General features: G+C 32.6%; 2 protein-coding genes across 8 annotated transcripts in view; both read right to left on the reverse strand.

Annotated features, from left to right (window-relative positions):
- Nucleotides 1-1,302: 1,302 nt before the first annotated feature.
- On the reverse strand, nucleotides 1,303-4,365 carry tay (tay bridge). The gene is made up of 3 exons (XM_068771857.1): nucleotides 3,777-4,365; nucleotides 2,410-2,611; nucleotides 1,303-2,114 (listed from the first exon to the last, which is right to left on the reverse strand). The coding sequence occupies exons 1-3, from the start codon at nucleotides 4,105-4,107 to the stop codon at nucleotides 1,772-1,774; spliced, it is 876 nt and encodes a 291-aa protein (XP_068627958.1). The 5' UTR covers nucleotides 4,108-4,365; the 3' UTR covers nucleotides 1,303-1,771.
- A 2,716-nt stretch (nucleotides 4,366-7,081) lies between these two features.
- OtopLa (Otopetrin-like a) overlaps nucleotides 7,082-19,383 on the reverse strand; it is a 60,129-nt gene continuing 47,827 nt past the window's right edge. For 4 of the 7 annotated variants that reach the window (XM_068771517.1, XM_068771515.1, XM_068771516.1 and 1 more), the window contains exons 4-15: nucleotides 15,813-15,997; nucleotides 15,474-15,697; nucleotides 15,096-15,179; nucleotides 14,590-14,704; nucleotides 14,113-14,273; nucleotides 13,871-14,036; nucleotides 13,618-13,788; nucleotides 12,652-12,868; nucleotides 12,128-12,412; nucleotides 11,459-11,696; nucleotides 10,075-10,242; nucleotides 7,082-9,132 (exon numbers count right to left, since the gene is read on the reverse strand). In XM_068771517.1, coding sequence (XP_068627618.1) covers nucleotides 8,992-9,132; nucleotides 10,075-10,242; nucleotides 11,459-11,696; nucleotides 12,128-12,412; nucleotides 12,652-12,868; nucleotides 13,618-13,788; nucleotides 13,871-14,036; nucleotides 14,113-14,273; nucleotides 14,590-14,704; nucleotides 15,096-15,179; nucleotides 15,474-15,697; nucleotides 15,813-15,997 — 2,155 coding nt within the window. In that variant the 3' untranslated portion in view covers nucleotides 7,082-8,991. The remainder of the gene's footprint in view (nucleotides 9,133-10,074; nucleotides 10,243-11,458; nucleotides 11,697-12,127; nucleotides 12,413-12,651; nucleotides 12,869-13,617; nucleotides 13,789-13,870; nucleotides 14,037-14,112; nucleotides 14,274-14,589; nucleotides 14,705-15,095; nucleotides 15,180-15,473; nucleotides 15,698-15,812; nucleotides 15,998-19,383) is intronic. The other 3 variants (XM_068771518.1, XM_068771519.1, XM_068771520.1) reach the window with 3 other exon arrangements.

Here is a 19,383-nt window from a genome sequence, read left to right on the forward strand (position 1 = left end):
ACTTATGGCCGCGATTTGCTCATCATTAACCATAGCCCTCCTTCATAGATTTCTAATAGGCGCCCGGAAGTGGCTGCAGCATCTACAACTTTGTGGATGGACATCTTGCGCTGCTCTGGAGAATGTTAATGCCTTAGTGGAAATCTGTTCTGCGCACTATGTGACTTGCTAATAATTTATCACTTTTGAGATCGCACAGTATCAATTACTTTTAATTCAAAATACATCTAACATTTTACAACTTTAAATGTATATGGGTTCAGCAAATAGATTTTATGAGTTAAAATTATAATAATGCGTCAGAATATATTTCCATTTTATTATTTTTTTCAAGTCACTCTAGTCTTCCGCAAATTATTAGTAAAAATCAGTATGATACATAAATAACTTACATTGAAGGACAAAAATAAAATACAAATAATCAAGTAACTTTTACAACTTTCAACTTGAGATACAAAGTAATGCAAGTTAATATATCAAACCCTTGACACTGCATCTAAAATAAAGTATTCCATATTTAAAAAAGATTGATGTCCATATGAATTAACATTAATACAGTGAAAGAAACATTGTAGTATAAATTAAACAATGAGTTTTGAATATTTTCTCTCGTTTTACTCAAACAAATCATATAACTATCATTTTAATACAAAATATTGCTTTGTATTTTTTTACATATACTTTAGTATACATAATTTATTAGATGCTAAAATTAAAATAAAATATTATAATACCTTTTATGATTTTATTCCAAATCCTAACAATTAATTAATTGTTAAAAGATTAACTAACCTTTCACATTCTTGTACCTAGTTCAAGCTATAAGCAAATTATAATTCAGTAATAAATATTGCCACAGTTTTCATAAAACTTAAAAGCTGAAGTATTTATGTGAATTATATTGTTAATTATTTTTAGATGAATCACATATTATCAACACTGACTCAGTTATTTATCACATTGATCAAATCAAAATAGGTTCGTTAACATCAATTAAGGTAAATTTACACTTCAGAAAGAATCAAAACATGACCTCATTTCTTAATTAACAATTATTTTGATTATAATTTCATGACCAAACACTTTTTTTATAAACTAGTATTTTAAGTTTCTTTGTTTGTTTATAATAGAAATGTTTTAAGTGATCAAACAAATGATAACTTAATATTAAGCAGACTTTATTCAAATTAATGTCATGTACCATAAGTTTTCAATGTTTAACATTTATACATTACAGTATTTAAATACTTTAAAAATAAGTACATAGATATGTGATTCTAAAATGCAATAAGTACAACAATAACATCCATTCATTGAAATATAATAAGTCATGGCAGTTGCTATATGCATAATAGATATATGAAGTTAATAAATATATGACATATTTCAACAGAATGACTCCATTCTGTTTTTATTGCTGAGCATATTCTTAACATATATTTTCATTCGAGAAAATAACCTTTGTGCATGATTTAGTAAATAAATTTTATTCTGAGATTATTGGATGGAAATTTTGTTATAGGAAAATAGATTTTATGACTATCATTATTCATCCTTATGGTACTACAATATACTCTTTGCTTAATAAATGCAGTGACGAGTTTTTTTTTTGTTTTAAACCATATTATACTCACAAGATTACAAATATTCTGCCTCATAAAATATTGTTATTTTTATGTTTATCATTGAAGTATAATTACTAGTGTTATGAAAACTTTAAATAAATTATAAGTTTGTTTTTTGTACAATTTTTTTCCAGTTGTTTTCAAAATTATAATATAGATTTATTTCCATTATTAGACCAGTTTATAAGTGTATCTGATGAAGCATCTTCAATGTCTAACAAAAGATTGTCTTTATCAATATCAATTGAATTTGTTACGGCGTCATTATCATTTGTTTGCAAATTGACATATGATAATGATTTCTTCTTCTGACCCAAGTCAAATATCTCCAAATCCTCATCATCATCATCATCTGACTCCATTGTCAATGGTATTCTAGACAGCTCCATGTTGTCTCTTCTGTCATCTGATTGAAGAACACCATATCTGAATTGGTTTGTATCATTGGTGCCATGTGAATTATTGACATCATTTTTCTTACCACTCCTCCTGGAATTATTAAAGTTTTTATGAAATTTTTATATCACAACCACATCAATTGCTCTTACTTTAATAAATACACACTAAATAATATTATTTTCTTCTATTCAAAGAGTTATTTACAGGAAGACCCTATTAGCAAAAGGTTCTCAAGTAGCATCAAAACTTTATAAAATTAAAATAAAAAATAGCATAGTACTGTTCATATCAAAAAAACAAAACATCATTTTAAATAAGGTCAATTTAAAAAATAAATAATAATTGGTGCAACACAGTAAATGTGCAATTTGAAAACTATGTTTACCTATAAAATATAAAATATGCTCCAGCCATAAGTGCAAAACCACCAAAGACAATTAGACCTCTTTTTAAAACTCCAGGATTGTTTATGTCTAACTGACTGGAAGATGTTTCATTCCCTTTTGCTTCACTACTGTTCACAGCTCCTGGTAGTGAAGATAGAGAATTTGTAGCATTTTTTGGTTGCTCATTTGGCAATCCAGTACCTGAAAACATTTAAAATTAATTTAGGTTAAAACTTAAAACAAACCTAACCTCAAACTAGCACAAACTTTCAAAACAAAATTAACAAATTTAATAATATCAACAATGTTATTGGAATATATATAGCCTATATCTAGCAGTCGACATCCTACTGCTGAAATGATGATAATGATGATTAAGATCAACCCAAAAGTGTTTTTATATAATTAGAATACCATATAAAAATATTGTCAATTTTTGGGTTATAAAGTGTCAAGAATATAGTATATCTAATGCAATTTTGGCCAAAATATCTTAATATTATCACAGCATAAACAAAACCATTACAAGTAAATATAAGCATGTTTTCACACATTGGAACATTCTACATTTAACATTCATCTATCTCACTAACAGAACAATTTCTTTAGAAACTTTTTTATCTTTTTAACATCACTGATTGTGACCACTCTGGTAGTCCAAAGAAGTGGAGCAAATGACATTCTTCCATAGCACAGGTTACATTCAGAAATACAACAGTTCGACAGCATTATGGTGGTAGGAAATAGGGAATGTTACAGACAGCTGCCTTCTATCATAATTTGTTGCCGGGGACACATATTTTTTTTAAATCATTTTTTTAAGATGTGAATAATTCTAATATGTATTAAGAATACACTTATTTTGGACTTTGTACAATGAAATAACTGTTAAAATCAGTTATTTTTCATGAATATATTATATAACCTAGTTTGGGCATTCCACATTTAAAATAAGTAAAAAAAAATAAGTGACCAATCAGAATTTGTTAACTTTAATTATGCATAATATTAATGTTCTATAATAGGGTATTTTAAGTTGATGGCATGGAGGGAATTTGCTATGGGTACATTTATTTTGATACTAAAGAGTGAAGGGGATGCTCTTCTTGTAGCAGCAGAGGCTGTAATTCAAGTTGCTTTTTAATAACTTTATAAAAGTTAAAACCTTTATTTTAGGATGAGCAATGCTAGCCCTCAATTTGTTTGACTACTCATTTTAAAAATAACAGAGTGAAAGATAAGCAGTACAGTCAAACGAAAATTTGGGAGGACATCCTACAAACTACAAATTTCAAAAGTTACATCTTTTTTATCTAACTCATGCATAAGTAATAAAGTATTTATAGATTATATTTTATTTACAAACCTTTTAAAGATTCTTGATTTACAGTATTATTAGCAATATCATGACTATTTATAATTTGTTTATTATCAATATTAACAGCTTTTTCTGTTGGTTTATTCCCTGTGCTTTGGATTTTAATATCTGTCCCGCCACCTTCATTTTGTCCAACTAATCCTTGTGACTCTCTTTTGCGAAGCTTTATTAACCGCGCCGCATTATGGACTGAAGGCCATAAAGAATAAGTATTGTCTAACTCTGAACCTCCTCTTCCATACCAACTGTTTCTGTAAAAATCTTCAGACGTCGTAGCAAAACTTAGCGTCAATGTTACCAAAATACACCGTAAAATCATATTAGCTAAAGGACAAACTAATAACAAACAACCACTCTTTCACAAAAACACAAATTTCATCATACACTGACGTTGAACACCTTATATTTTGAAGAGAAATCAAAATTAACTATCAATGCCGTACTTAAAATATATCAAACAGAATCAACACAAAAATTTAATTATTTCATTAATTAGCTTGGTACATTAATGCAGGTGATAAAGTAACTATGTTATAGTTAAATGTTTCAGAAAAGAAATGACTTCACTTATTCCTAGTTTGACGTTGACGTTAACCTTCAAACTTCGATGAACTGAGTACAAATTACAAGATTAAAATTAGCTTGTTAAAAATGTTATGCTCGAAATGTTATCTTGTGCTACTTTTAATAAGACATTATTACATTTTTTTTTGTAAAATTCTTAAAACTGAGTATGTATATTTACTAGACGATTTAAACGAATGTCTAATTTCACACAAACGATTTTTGAAAACCAACAAAAACATCATGAATGAAAATTGATATCATGTTATTTTCTTCAAAAGTTTTTTTTCATATGACCCCCGCTATTGGGGGCCTCTCGTACCCCTATCTTGTGGTGGGACAGGGTCTTTTTTGGGCAATTTATTTTTTTCACTTAGTTTTTTTTTTATTTCCGTTCTCTGCTTCCATTCTTCACATGATCTTTCATTCCATTCTTTTATACCACATTTCTTCTTTCTTACCCTTTTGCTCTGTTCGTCTGTCATTCTTCCCTTTTTTTTTTACATTTTTTGATTTATATTTTTATTTTACATTTTTTTTACACATTATTATTTATTCTATAATTATTTCTATCACAGTTTTGTTTCTATTTACGTTTTATAATCTATTTATCTTTTTATTCTCTGTTTGTTTTATTTCTTTCTATCGCCCTTTTAGCGATCTTTTTACAAAGGGATATGAACGCCTGTTTGTCATCGCCGCCTATCAGGGAGACTATTGTCTCCTCCCTGATTTCAACGCCAGACCGGCCCTCGAAGCCGTGCCGGAGTCCCCCGAATGCGGGACACCGGGCCACAAGGTGGATAACGGTCTGGTCCACGCCCGGTTCACAGAAGCACGATGGGTCCTCCTTGAGCTTGAACCTGTGGAGGTACTCAGAGAACCCCCCGTGCGCCGTGAAGAGCTGGGCCGAGACCGCGTCCACTCTTCAAATGTTTGAAAATAATTGCTACTTTTATTTTTATAGTAAATGATGAGACGAGACGGGAAATCAAATAATGATATACAATCCCCCGGGACAAATATTTGGAAAGTATTAGTCTACTGAATTTAAGAATTATTTTATTCTTAGTGACCATCCTTTCTAAACTACTATTATGAATGTAAAGAATTAACAAAATAATAATAATTTTAGAAACGAATCCTTTGAATATTGGTTACACTACATTTTTAATAAAATTGAATATATAGTTACACTACATTTTCTTTAGTTAATCTTTAACTGTTTATAGATAAATATTCGTATATGATTCATTGAAAGGTAACATGGGCTAGGCGTTTACACAATAAAATGTGATACAACCTATCCATAATGTGTTCTTTTTATATAATTGTTAGGTGCAACGCGATAGTCCCGTAGATTATAAGTGATTTTACTTATTTAGAACTAATAAATTTTGGACTATTTTTTTCGATTAGCATTAATCGTCAAAGTTTTTAGTTTTATAAATAGTATTCATCGGCCCGAGGTAGAAGGAAATGCTTTACTAATCTTATTTGTCATTTATAATCAGCTAGGGAGACGTTATTAGAATGATGAAGTAAAATATCAGTAAACATCGTTTAATTAACATTTTGTCTTCGTGTGAACACTCTTAACGGTCATACTCTTAGTCTTCTTGTTCTGAAATTATTGATTACAACTGTTCAGCCTGCGACTTATTTATTAATTTATATCTAATCTATGAGAAAAAGCATATTTAGGAAATCGTGGGACTAAAAATGGGTGCCTTTGACGCCATGACTGAATATTTTGTTGTTATTAAAAGAAACCCTAAAACTACAGGAACTAGATAATGCTATATTTTTACATAGCACGGACGACATTACTTTCGTAACTATTAAAAAAGACAACAATGAAGGCATCTAGAGTTCTCCTATGACTACAAATCTCGCAAGTTGTATATAATATGTTACTTTTACTTACAAAATTGCGCCTGAAAGAGCGTTGTCGTATTGTCTCTTTCCGGTGAATATAATGTAAACTATTTACTGTTGTATACTAATTATAAATTTGTTTCAGCGCTGGACAAGAGGCGGGCAAATCGTGCTATTTTCTGGGACTGAAAATTTCAGAGCCAAATTTTAAAAAAAATTATACGTTCATTGCTTCACTTATAACAAAATAAATATTATTTTAAAATTAATAAGTTTATTATATTGTTCTGTTATGGTGTAATTTACACCGGCCGCTCCAAACCTTTGAAACGGCCTTGTCTCATTTGCCTGTTGATAAGTAGTTCCGTTCTCTTAAAAAACGGCAACCCTAAGCAAAGGCGCATATCTATCAATTTCCTTAAATATTCAATTATGGTAAATTATACTGAAAATTTTAGCTTTTATTTTAGCCCTTTGTGTCTTTCGTTGAAAAATAAATGTTCACACGTTTGTACTAATTAACAAATAATTTCGTTAAAGAATTATTTATATAAGATTTTTAAAAGGGATTTATCATATCGTTATAAAGGGAGACGGTGTTAGTTATGTAGAATACACAGAATTTCACTGTTTGTAACGGTATTTAATAAAGGCAGACTTAATAACTGGTATGTGAACATTTGACAGGTCATACAAATATTATTTATTATAGTATAGAATTAATATTTAATATAAAAAATTTAAACCAAAGTTTCGTATTGTAGGATTTATTTAAATAGACATTTATATTAATTACATTTTATACTTTAAAGTAGAGTTTCCAAATTTTAATTTTTGGTATCTATTAAACATTGATTGTGTAACCATATGTTACATCTAATGTTACAAACTTCGGTACATTTTATTCCAAACATTTAGGTACACAGTAAATATCTTCTACAAAATTGAACAAGTTAGAAATAGTATAGATTTATCAAAGGGCTTACATAATGTGTTGTTAATTTTAACGGCAGTGATAAACAAGCCAACACTTGATTCACAGAAAAAATTCTAAATAATTCTGTAATCATTATATGCCTTTTTCTTTTGAAGTAATAAGATTGGGCAATGGTTACAACTAACATAATGTAATTACGAATTAATATTAACTTTCAAATATAATAATAAACCAGTCAAAAAACTCCAACTACAGTCACTCAAAACCTCACAACGTGAGCACACATAACTCTCTAAATCAATAAATTACGTTTTAACCTTATTGTTAATTATAAAATAATAAATATATCATAAATAATTTTTATTAAGAACTATATTTTACAAAAATTTATAACATAGAAATGATATTACGCGCAATGCGCTCATTAATGACGCCGTACAAAACGCCATCATTAGAAGAATGTAAATTAGACAGCTTATAAAAATAGATTGCACAAAAGACCGTTACGAAAATATTTGCAGTATTTAATTATAACACAATAAAGTGATCCAAGACTTTTTTCACATGGCAATTTAAAAGAGAAAGGTCAAAATTTTTCATCGCTATGAATAAAGTAGCCATGCTTTCTTCATAACGATATTCGTAAATACACCAAAAGTTTTAAATTGTCAAAATTCTAAATTTATAACTACGACAGCTATGTAACTTTTATAAATATCTTTCTTGAATGTGGTAATGAAATATTAGCTCTAAAAAGATGTGCGATGTTTTAAAAGATTTTATTTTATGGCCCCTTGCAATTCAAAATGCCTTAAACTCAAATATTCGTTTAGTCTGTCTGAAGCGTTTGTCTACAATATGCGCTTCTTATTACCGTTCTCTACGTTTAAGTACATTTTAATCGATATAATATTTCCATTGTTGTCTACTTCTTAAGAGTATAATATACGTATGAAACTTTTATTAGAAATCTACTTGCTTATCCCGAATAATATGTTGGCTAATAAATATTCAGAAAATTTATTATAGAAATGTTCTATCCGTAATACACTATAGATTTGAAAATACACACAGAGCAAATACTACATCCATTCCATATATCAACGTGATAAAAAGTTAAAGTTAATTATCAGATCAAATTAGTTTTAGCCATTCGCGCTTCAAGTCATTGTCTTAGTTGTGGTGACGAAGAAATGTAAAATATTGTCAATTCGATTTAATTCTTATCCTAAAATCATGGCACAAAAATTATGTCTAACACAGGAGGGAGCATTTCACAACTGGGGATCGTATAAATTTTCGTTGAACTTTCACACATTTTTTTTAATATTTTTTATTATAAACAAATTGAAAGATATGAGCAAATGGTTCTTTGTTACATATAAATAAATTAATTGTGTTTTTATATATTTTCAGGTTAAGTCTCCACAGTCAGTCTTCAAGAAAACTAATTTGTATAAAACAGCAGTAAAAGATCATGGAATGTAAGGAAAAGTAAATTAAGACAGTATTTTCGGGATAGTAGTAACCAACATAATAAGTCGACATGCCAGGTAGATATTGTTTATACGTCACCGGTTTAATACTCCGGGAGAGCAACCAACTCTTAGATTACTAAAATTTTCACCGCGTTCTAAATCTGATCCTATAACTATGTTAATACGAAGAAAGAGCAAGACAATTCAAATCTAGCAATAAATTTATTTGCTCTAACTATTAAAATTGCTGTCCCGGATTAGGACGAAATCGAAATAATTTACCCTGAATCGTCGAGGGTTTCTTTTTGTCGAGAAATGGATTTAGAATCCGAATAAATTAACACGTTCACTCCAGACGCGCTTTGTAGCTGGTCTTCCAAATCTCAGCTAGAGTGACAGCCGAGTGGAAGCGATGGAAGATGCAAAGCGGCAGAGTGAAGCGTTGGACGAGCGACCAAGCCACGAAGCCGTAGAAGTCAAGTTGTACCTGTAAATAAAAAAAATACCTGTAGTTTTTTCTAAAAAAAATTTTGTGGACTCCCTTTGCTTACCACTTGAGTATTCGTTTTGATTTACCACCCAATTTTTTTAAATGATCACTTAAGAAATGACCAGTGTATCTCATAAAGTCCTATGACATCTTTTAAAATACGCACCGTTGTTCTAGATGCTATATTTATCTGCCGATATAAAATCTTTTGCTTACGGATAGGATTTCTTAGAATTCTTTTTCCTTACTGGTTTGATTGCCTTTTTCTTACGAACACTATGTGAACAGCCAGATATTTTTCTGTCACAATTAAAGCAGGTTTCATTGTACTTATTAATAGCCCGGTATACAAACATTTGACAGATACCAAACGTATGGAGAATTTTAAAAAATGTGTTTAGCACCATAGCTACTTTATGTAATGCAATCGCAGCGATTCGGCTCTCTTTGTCACTCTACTCAATTTTTATTTCATGAAATATTTTACAATGTATTGACACAAATATAAGAAATTTTAAAAAATCATATAAAATGACTTCTATGATTCCAAATTCAAAAGTAATATTTTGTTTATTTTATATTATAACGATATGGCCAGACAAAGTATGTATTATGCCCTATTTTGGAACATCAAGCTGCAAGCGCAGCGTAAAACGTCCACTCACAATGTAGACAAACGACCTTGTTAAAGTAATTGAAAGACACAGGGCAGCTTCTAACCAGTCCTATTAGAAATATCTGGAAAGGCCTATGTCCAGCAGTGGACGTCTTATGACTGCAATGATAATAATGAAATCGTTATGTATTGGTTATAATTAAATGGAGTGTAAAAAACTGTACTTTTTGCGATTGTGATAAGCGAGTGTAGTGATATTATACAAAGATTTATCTAATATCACTATACTCGCTTATTCGTTATCTAAAAACAAATGCATTTACCGGATTTGCCAAAACTTTCTGAGCTTCGAAAGTATATATCAGCCACATGGTTACGTTGCAGATCAGGAGGAAAGTGACAGCCTGGCGAGCGGGCTTGCTGCGCTCCTGTTCGGGCAGGTGCACACGGCGTCGGGATACGTCCGCGATAAACAACAGCTGAAGAACCACCTAGAATTATTACAATAGATCTATTAAATTATGTTGTTACCCTTGCAGTATTTCAACTGTAGAGACACACTATCCTATCGGACACAGGTCTCTTCCTATGGTAAGAGTTTGCAGGCTATATTGAAATACGTTGAAGGGTACTTTAAGGATCGGTGGATGTATTTTTTTCACCTGGCTTATTTTATAGCTTATTGCTGCCCAGAACCATCTGCATATACCAATATTAGCGAGGCTCAAGGGCTTCCTGTAGACTCTGTCGCTACATACTACTGGTATACCGGATTTGGAAATTTGCAAAGATCTTAGATTTCTTTGGCAGCCTCACTACAGAGTGACTAGGTAGGATAGATTCAGAATTGACAGAATAACTCGTTCATAACATCCGTAATCATTCAGACTTAAGGGCGCTCGAGACTAGCTTTTCCTTGGTTTCGTTGGTTACTATGCTCTAACAGCAAAAGATTACTACCATTTAGAAATCATGGAAGGAGGAAAAAACATTCTCGAGGCAGAGCGGCGTCATGAATCATCAGCGCCAGTAGTCGGTAATTGCAGATGTTTCATAAAATAAAGACAGTTGTAACGTCATTGGGTTTATACGAATCAATATCCTACTCAAATTTATTCACAGTCAATATTACGATTAGCAATTTTACCTAAATAACAGATATCATTTCAATCGCGGCGCATTAAAACGAAAATATAACAGGACGGATACTGATAATTCGATTGTCAATGTATATAAACGTCAGTGTGCAAGATGATTGCTTACAGCCGTATAAGCTTTAGAGTGATGAATGTACAGCTCCTATGTTAAGAAAAAGCTTTTAAATTTATATCCAATCACCCAGTATAAAGTGATCTCTCTAAAATATTTTACAATAATTTATTCTTTCTGTTGAATGTAACAGCTAATAACTACTAGCACTAAAATATTAGGAGTGATAAATAGTCAACTATAGTTAATTTTAATATGTAGTAATCTGAATTTTAAACACGCTTTTTTCTCTACATTTACATATTACAAATACATTACGGATGATTTTTAAAAGGTTGTATTATGCATTAATTGACAGCAAATGAGGTAAACATTCAGTTTTTTTATACATTTATCATAAATCTCTCTTTATATGTTTACATAACATATCCGTCGACACTTTATACATATTCACTTTATTTATAATTATACTTGCATAGTTATAATTTTTAGATTTACCTGCAGTACGCTCAAACATCCAGTAATCATTACAAGCAGGTTCGGTTCGTGAGTGAAGGCGCCCATTCCACCAGCGATGACGCTGAAGACTGCGTATACGAAGAGTCCAAAAGCAGAAACACGCAGCAAGATGTCATTCAAATCCGATTGTTCCTCAGAGCGGAACTTCAAAGATTGCACCCTGCGAAGAGGCTCGGTACAGGAAGGAGGATTGGCGCTCCATTTCAATTTACGGCCACTTAATTTTTAAAAGTGTAAAGAAAAACCAAAAATGGTAAAAGAAAGTAAAAATGGCGGAAAAGAAACACGTTTAACGGATTGTTATTAAACAAATAAATTAATCACAAATTAAAGGGAAAAATCAGTGAACATTTTAGGAAAAATTAAAGCGAAATTAAGAAAAAAGATAGAAGTTAAAATGTTGGATTTTTAATTGAATTGATATTTTTTCATATGGAGTAGAAGTTATATTTTAACAACAAAAATATCGACAGTAAATATAATAGATTGAATGGCAACGTGAATAAAACGTGCCGAAAATATTAATATAAAGTTGGAGCAAAAAAATGGGTAAAGGAAAAGGAAAGAAACATAAGAAAAATAAATAAAAATCCCAAACATGAAAAAAATAAGTTACAGGAAAAAAACATTTTATGTTATATAACTTACCGTATAAACCCAATCAATATTGCCAAAATAGACAGGACCATAAGTGCGCAGTGGGAAACATCGGCCAAATAAATTGACAGGCGTTTCAGTTCTTGGTGTCTGATCAGAACGAAGAAGAGAATCAAGCAGATAAGAGATGCGACCAAAAGCAGCAGTCCACAGAATAGCCCTTTGGAAGCGCCGGCGCAGTCCACACGGTTGCCCCGTTGAGCGGCTGCGAGCGCCGCTGCCCTGCGGGATAGAACAGCTTCCAGACGTCTTTCCAGATCTTCATCGTTCGCCACGCTGCAACCAAATGCATGTGCATATATAAAGTATACGCGCTTATTTATATTGACAACTATATTTACTAATTAATGACTTTCACTAAATGTCAAGAACGTTTTCTACTTTGATAGCTAGACTATGATTTTTGCTATATATTGTCTACTGTTAATGATGAAATGCTATTGGTTGCATCGCCACTAGAGTGAAGATTAACTAGATACAATATTTACCGATTCCTCTAAATAAATGAAAATTACCTTGGATATCTTCCGATATGTTTCCACATAACATAAATGACGGCCGCTCCAATAAGCGAATACTCAATGATAAATGGATAAAGATATGGAGCAGAGTCGGTCACAATGGTACCCATGATTGGATTTCTTCCACAAACAGTTGAATTATCGATGTTGGCGATCAAAGCAGCTGGATTTAAAGTATCGAAAGACTCGAACAACTCCGTAGAACTATTAGCTGAGAAACAAAATGTAAATTGAACATTGATTCATATAACTGCACGTGTTGGCAAAATAATTGAAATAAGGGCTAAATAAAGATGACACATGCATAAATAATATAAAAGATAAATGTAGGGTAATGCATGTGCAATCTACACGTAATAAAATAACAGAATCGCAAAATAACAGTGCAACGGCACGAGCAAAATGTGATGAGCACTCCAACGACAAACCTGGCGCATGTGGTGGTTCATCAACGCGATACTTTTGAATACTATTGCCCCATTCATCTTTGTCGGTTACATAAGATCCAGACGTGGAAGTAACCATCGTAGTCACGGTACTGACGATTGGTTTCATAGTAGATGTGTAAAGCCATTGGAATACTTCCAACATGGCAGTTTGAGTCGGTGTCACTTTTTCGTTCTGCGTTGATATGGGCGCGATAGTCGATGAAGTTGTAAATGGGTTATCGTTCGGCCACGAGTCTTTTAACTCGTGACCGTAACCCATTCTGTTTCCGTACCCTACTGTACTTTTAATCGTGTCGATTAATTTGGATTTTGAAATGAACCCACCACCGGAATTATAATATGGAGAAGGAGTGGTCGCTGAAAATTATTTCAAAAGGTGTTTTAAAAACTTACATGCGTTTTAATTGGGTTTGTATTACAGATACGTTAAGTGATAATGTTAACGAATTAGTACTATTAAGGAGTCCGTGAAGAGATAAAAAGTGTCATAGGTATTTTACAGAATACATACTCGTAGTTGGAGTAGTAGTGGGCGCAGTTGCTGTAGTTGTAACGATATTCACTATCTGATCACTTGTGCTCTTGGCCACAGAAACAGCTGTCGAAGCTACAGTAGTAGCGGCAGTAGTTACAGCACCAAACACTTTACCAGAATGCCTCAAGGTGTGCTTTCGGATGACTTCTGAATGTAATGAAAGTAACCCCCAGTTAATAAATCTATTAATAACAATAAAATCTCAAGAGTGTTGAAAAAATAATTTTACTTCCAAGTACGCCTTCGCCAGGAACACCCTGAGGATTCTTTACATGGTAATCAGTAATCTCCTTGAGAGATTCGAGCACCAGTGTGCGAATCCAAACACAAATATTTGTGGCAACGACATGCATCAAACCAAATCGAGCGATAACCTTGAAACGGTGAATGTTTAACTGAAAAAGCAATAATTATAATTAATACAAGATAAAAATTTATGTAGAAATACTGATTTGATAAAATTACACTTACTCGGGAGTTCATAAAAATAAAATACATTTGCATGAATGTAAATATCATCTGCAGCACTGGGTTGATGCCTTTGAGAATGAGGTAGCAAGGCGAATCAAACGGTAATTCGAAAAATGTACCGAATTCTAAACCGTTGTAGATCATTGTACCCAGCCCAAATGCTGTAAAATAAATACATTTATATATTATTCTAAAAGCTATCGTCGGGTTGTAAGAGACAGTATAGAAAAAAGTTACGACGTAATTAGTAATTATTTTTAAAATAGTTGGAAGTCAACATGGCCTATAGAGAGATGTGAATAACTTTACTCGCCAGTCAAATTTAGGATGGCGAAGGTCACTTGTGAAACTAATAACTTATGTCTGATAGGATTTAACAGTCACAGTTAACAACATCTTTTTTTGTTCAATTTGTAGCAGACAAACAGGCATTTAAAGTGAGCAAATCAATTAAGCGAATCATCTTCAAAGTTTTACCGATAGCCCCAATTCTAAGAAAGAAGCTTCCGTGGCTGTGGTCGTTCTGGGAAGTTTTTCGCCGACGGATAGGTCGCGCCACAGGACCCGCTTCGAGCTCCACCACGTCTTGCTGCTAAAAAATTAAACAATGTTTAGATAAAAGTTACTTGTAACTCTGTGCAAAACAACGCAGGTACTGTAAATATCTGTAATTAATAAGGCGTGTTTTAATCTATTTTATAATATTTTTTTAAAAGAATTTTATAATGATTATAGCAAAATTAGTTTATCTTTTAGACAGGAAAGAAAAAATTTGGTTAAAATTGGACCGCACGGAAAACTGTTTCAACTACTAAAGCATTGCCTTCGGTCATAGTTCGAAGTGGCAAGGGGAATATAGTAGCGGATAAAACACAAGCACAACAAAATCTGCAACTAAAGGAACTATAACAGCACATCCAAAGCTCGGTAATGGTATGATAGAAAATTTCAAGCAGGATGCGTCATTTCATGATATGCCTCACCTGATCGGATGCATACAATTGTGCCATTTGCATTTGTAATTGTTGTTGTCGAACTTTATCACGCATCTTACGGGGATACACCTCCTGCCCAAATGATATGGAAAAACAAAAAAGTAGCCAGCGTAAACAGAAAAGGGGTCATGCGGCCAGTCACGTCCTAACAAAGCGCTTTGTGTGACATTTTGTGGAAGCTAAACAACATAAAATGCTAATTTGGTACTCTTAATTGTTTATTTTTAAGACAAACACAGTTTTGTCAGGTTATCTAAACACAATATTAAAACGATAGGAAGCAACAAATGAGTACATGTAAGGTTATGAACTTAAAATTGGATGTGCTGGTGAATCGATGTTTAAAAACGTAAATTTATCACTAACCTGAAATTGGCTTTGCTTCTTGCTTTCTTTACTCGCTTTATCCTTCCCACCATCCTTATCTTTGTCTTTGTCCTTCGATTTACCTTCTTTCTTCCCGTCTTTTTTGCCATCTTTTCCCTCTTTGCCTTCCTTGTCTTTGGACTTCTTTTCTTTTTCCTTTTTAGGTTTCTTCTCCTTTGGAGGCGGTTTCGATTTCGGCGGGCTGCCGTTGCAACAAGCACTTTCTAACACATTAAATTAATAATAGTCATTATTATTTATGCAGTTATGTGTTAAAAATATTATACTATTATTTAGAAATTACCAAAGACTATCTAAAATTATATTACATGTCCGTACCTTGAAGCAAGAAACAAAAGACGTAGAGCAAAAATAATATGCTCATGCCATACAGGTAGGTGAAGAAGCCCTCGTAGTAGTAGAGAGGCAGGTTGTGGGTGATGACATCGCTGATCACATAGGCAACGCAAACCACCACCAAAAGTTTTGCGTAGATGAAGCTTGAGATAATGAATAATGAGGTTCTGAAACAAGAGAAAATCAAGAAATTAAAAAATGAATATGTAAAAATGCGAATGTGGAAAAATACTAAACACTTACTAAGTAAATAAAATTAAAAACGTATATATTTAAAAACATATAAACGATTAAAGCCTTGTTTTAGGACATCGCTTATTAATTATAATTATATTGACAAAAACAGATTAATTAAATAAAAGTTAAATCATTGAACACAGGAAGGTAAGTAAATAAGACAACCACATTGATATCCTTCTATAAGTGAAACAAAAAATCTCCGCGAAATAAAAAGCTTGAACCAATTCCAATTTTTTTTTTAAAAAATATGATTATGTTGGAAAATCATCTATGGCTAACATACTTCTTAGATGGCTTTGGCTGAACACACTTTAACTCCATCTCTTTGTTAGTGGTATTATGTTTCTCAGCAATTGCGATGTCACTACCCTGCTGGCAATGTTGGCCAACAGGCAAGGTGGCCATATTGTCCACGGCCTCCAGGTTTACGGTGGCCACCTTCACTTCCGTCTCCATCGGGTGTTTCTCTTTCCCCATCACTACCACTACTCACTCACAGTTGCGCAAGGTTAAGGGAATCTTAAAAGAGCATAGCGGAGTCAAGCGGACATGAGATTTAGGTAGGTAGGTAAGGGCGGGACCACAAGGATCCTTTTCAAGGTAAAACAACTCCGGAAGTAAGAAGTAGCGTCGTCGAGACCGAAGCTCTGACTCGAGTGCGCCGAGAGTTGCGCAGTTGCGGATGCTGCGCGCTGAAGGACGCCAAATCAGGGGTGGCAACGACCCTCCCGAAACACCCTATTTAATATAAATTGCACTCGTAAATATCACTAGGGGACGTTATTTGGTCGAATTACGTCTTTGATGCCAACGAAAGGGTGGTATGTATAAGTGTGGGTGTTATAAAGTCATACACATGGCGCGGTTGGCACCGAGAAGGCATACAATTGAAAAAAAATTTAAGAGTTGTACGACAGAGATCGACACAATTGTATTATTATTCAAACCCGGATTTTTTGCGTAAATATCAAGTGAGCCAAAAAAACTAAAACTCAATGTATTTTACTTACCATGTTTATTAACGTTAATAGACGGAGAACGAGTTGAGTTATTTGTACAATCTTAATCAGCTAATAAAACGTTGTATAAAATAAAGGTCATAACTTTTCATAAGGTCTTGAAATATGTTTTAACTTTTTGCCAACCCTAGAGAGACGCCTGACGGTCGATAGAGGCGCGACTCCCGGAGAGCTTCTGAGGCTGCGCGCACGACCCACTGACCCGGCCCCAGATTTCCAAAAGCAGCGAAAAACGCCCTTAAAATACTGCGCACTTCACGGTAACTTTACTAAAACCATGTACATATAGGGTAGTAACTGAACATATAACGTATAACTACAAAATGCAACCGAGAACTGTCCAATCTATCGCTTGACCTGGCGACTATTGACCCCTTGTTTAGGTACAGGTTAACGAACCTAGCGTTTATTGCAAGCGTTATGTAATAAGTAAGAAACGGCTTTGCGTATTAAACAATACTGACGTGTAATTTCGGTTTTGTAAAAACTTTTTGCGTCTTGCAATATAACACATTTAAGTTTTATAAAGTATTAAAATGTTCAAGACGGTTTAATTATTTATAAAATTATATCAGCTTAAATTACTAACAAAGGCCCAATTTTTTTTTAAAAGATAATTTCGATAATGAAAGAAAATCTTTATTAAATATCAATTACTTATGTACTAATAATCATTGTGTGGAGATTCAAAAATTGATTTAACTTGCTTTAAATAGGTATCAATAACATACTGAGTATCACTAAAATACATCACCATCATTTCTGTCGCAAGACGGAGTGACGTCAAGATTGATAGACATGAGTCTCCCTCCTAGATTTCTAACAGGACAGGTAGAAAACGATCTACGCCAAGTGTCTTCCACGGCCTTGAGAAGGTCGTTTATCCGCCTTGTCCTAAGCTGGACTTGCACCTACATAATCTTCACTCTAGAAGCTCGAGACCCTCGCGGATATCTGTGCTGCAATCTATGGCCTGTTCCCTAACACTCCTACTTATCAATGAGCGGAACTATATCGGTTAGTTTTGTTCGTTTCTTATAAGTCAATAAGAGTTGTCGACTTTTCATTACGAATTATTTATGTATATTCGAAAAGTTAAAAAAATAATAATATAGGACAAATGTCAAATTTATTAATAACAATAAATAACAAAGCTTCATAATTATTAAATAGGTAACAGTATTACACTAAACGTTAACACAGTACATTGCTTAAGAGATTTGTTAACATGTTGTGACCAAAAGGTCTAAATTTAATTAGTAACAGATAGTAAAGCGGCTATGCCGAAAACTACATGCGACTGCTAAAACTATTGGGAAATCGATGCAATATTTCGAAACATTGTATATGTTTTTCAATATGTAAAAGTTTTTTCAATATTTCAATGTTTTAACTGACCCGGCGAAATACGTTCTGCCTCAATCAAAAGTCAATAAAGAAGCAGATTTCAGAATTCCTGCAAACGGCAAGACTGATATTTTCACTAATGTAATTAATGTTTTTCTAATGTGCTATTTTTAACATATAAATCATAAAAATTACACACGTTGTTCCTGAGTTATAAATGATGTAACTAACACGACTTTGTGTGTATATATATATGTATATATATATATATATATATATGTACATATATATATATATATATAGAGATTATATTTGTTCATAAATATTACGCGAAAAATAAAATATAGTGCAGTCCTAAAAAAATGTTACGTACATACTTAGTAAGCTTTATAAATTTAGCTTCATAAATTAATATTCCTTCTATATTAAAAATAAATCTGTTTAAAACATTTGTTATGCAAAATGTAAGTATATATTTGACATTACTTACGGGCTTTTATAAAAAAATTAAACATGTATTTAATGTTCAATGTTTTTTTTTTATTTTGATTACTCAATATTAAAAAAAACGGTTCGTTAGGTTTGCAATAAGCTCTAAATAAAAACTATGGTCTGTCGTAAGCAGGTGTTTAATAAACAGCAGCAATAAGTTATTTAATTTCCATCCGTTCAGTATGCGAGACCCGGTAACGGGCGCCTCTCAGCAATTTCAATTAAGAGTTTAATATCGTCAATGATATAACAAACATAAAGTATTGGCCTTGTATTACGACGCACAATGCACACTTGCATACCGTTTTGGTCGGATGCCTTTAAATATGTGCCTGTGAATCGACCGCTGTATCCGTCTAGACGTATTAGTCTGGGTGTTCACTGGCGGTGAAACAATTTGGTAGCTTTATTCATGATAATAGAGAGAGTTACGTTTGTTAAGAAATAATTTAATC

This window comes from Battus philenor, unplaced genomic scaffold, assembly GCF_028537555.1.
Source record: "Battus philenor isolate CCGP_79_NKW_IND1 unplaced genomic scaffold, ilBatPhil1.0.hap1 SCAF_4, whole genome shotgun sequence".
Taxonomy (NCBI): Eukaryota; Metazoa; Arthropoda; class Insecta; order Lepidoptera; family Papilionidae; genus Battus; species Battus philenor.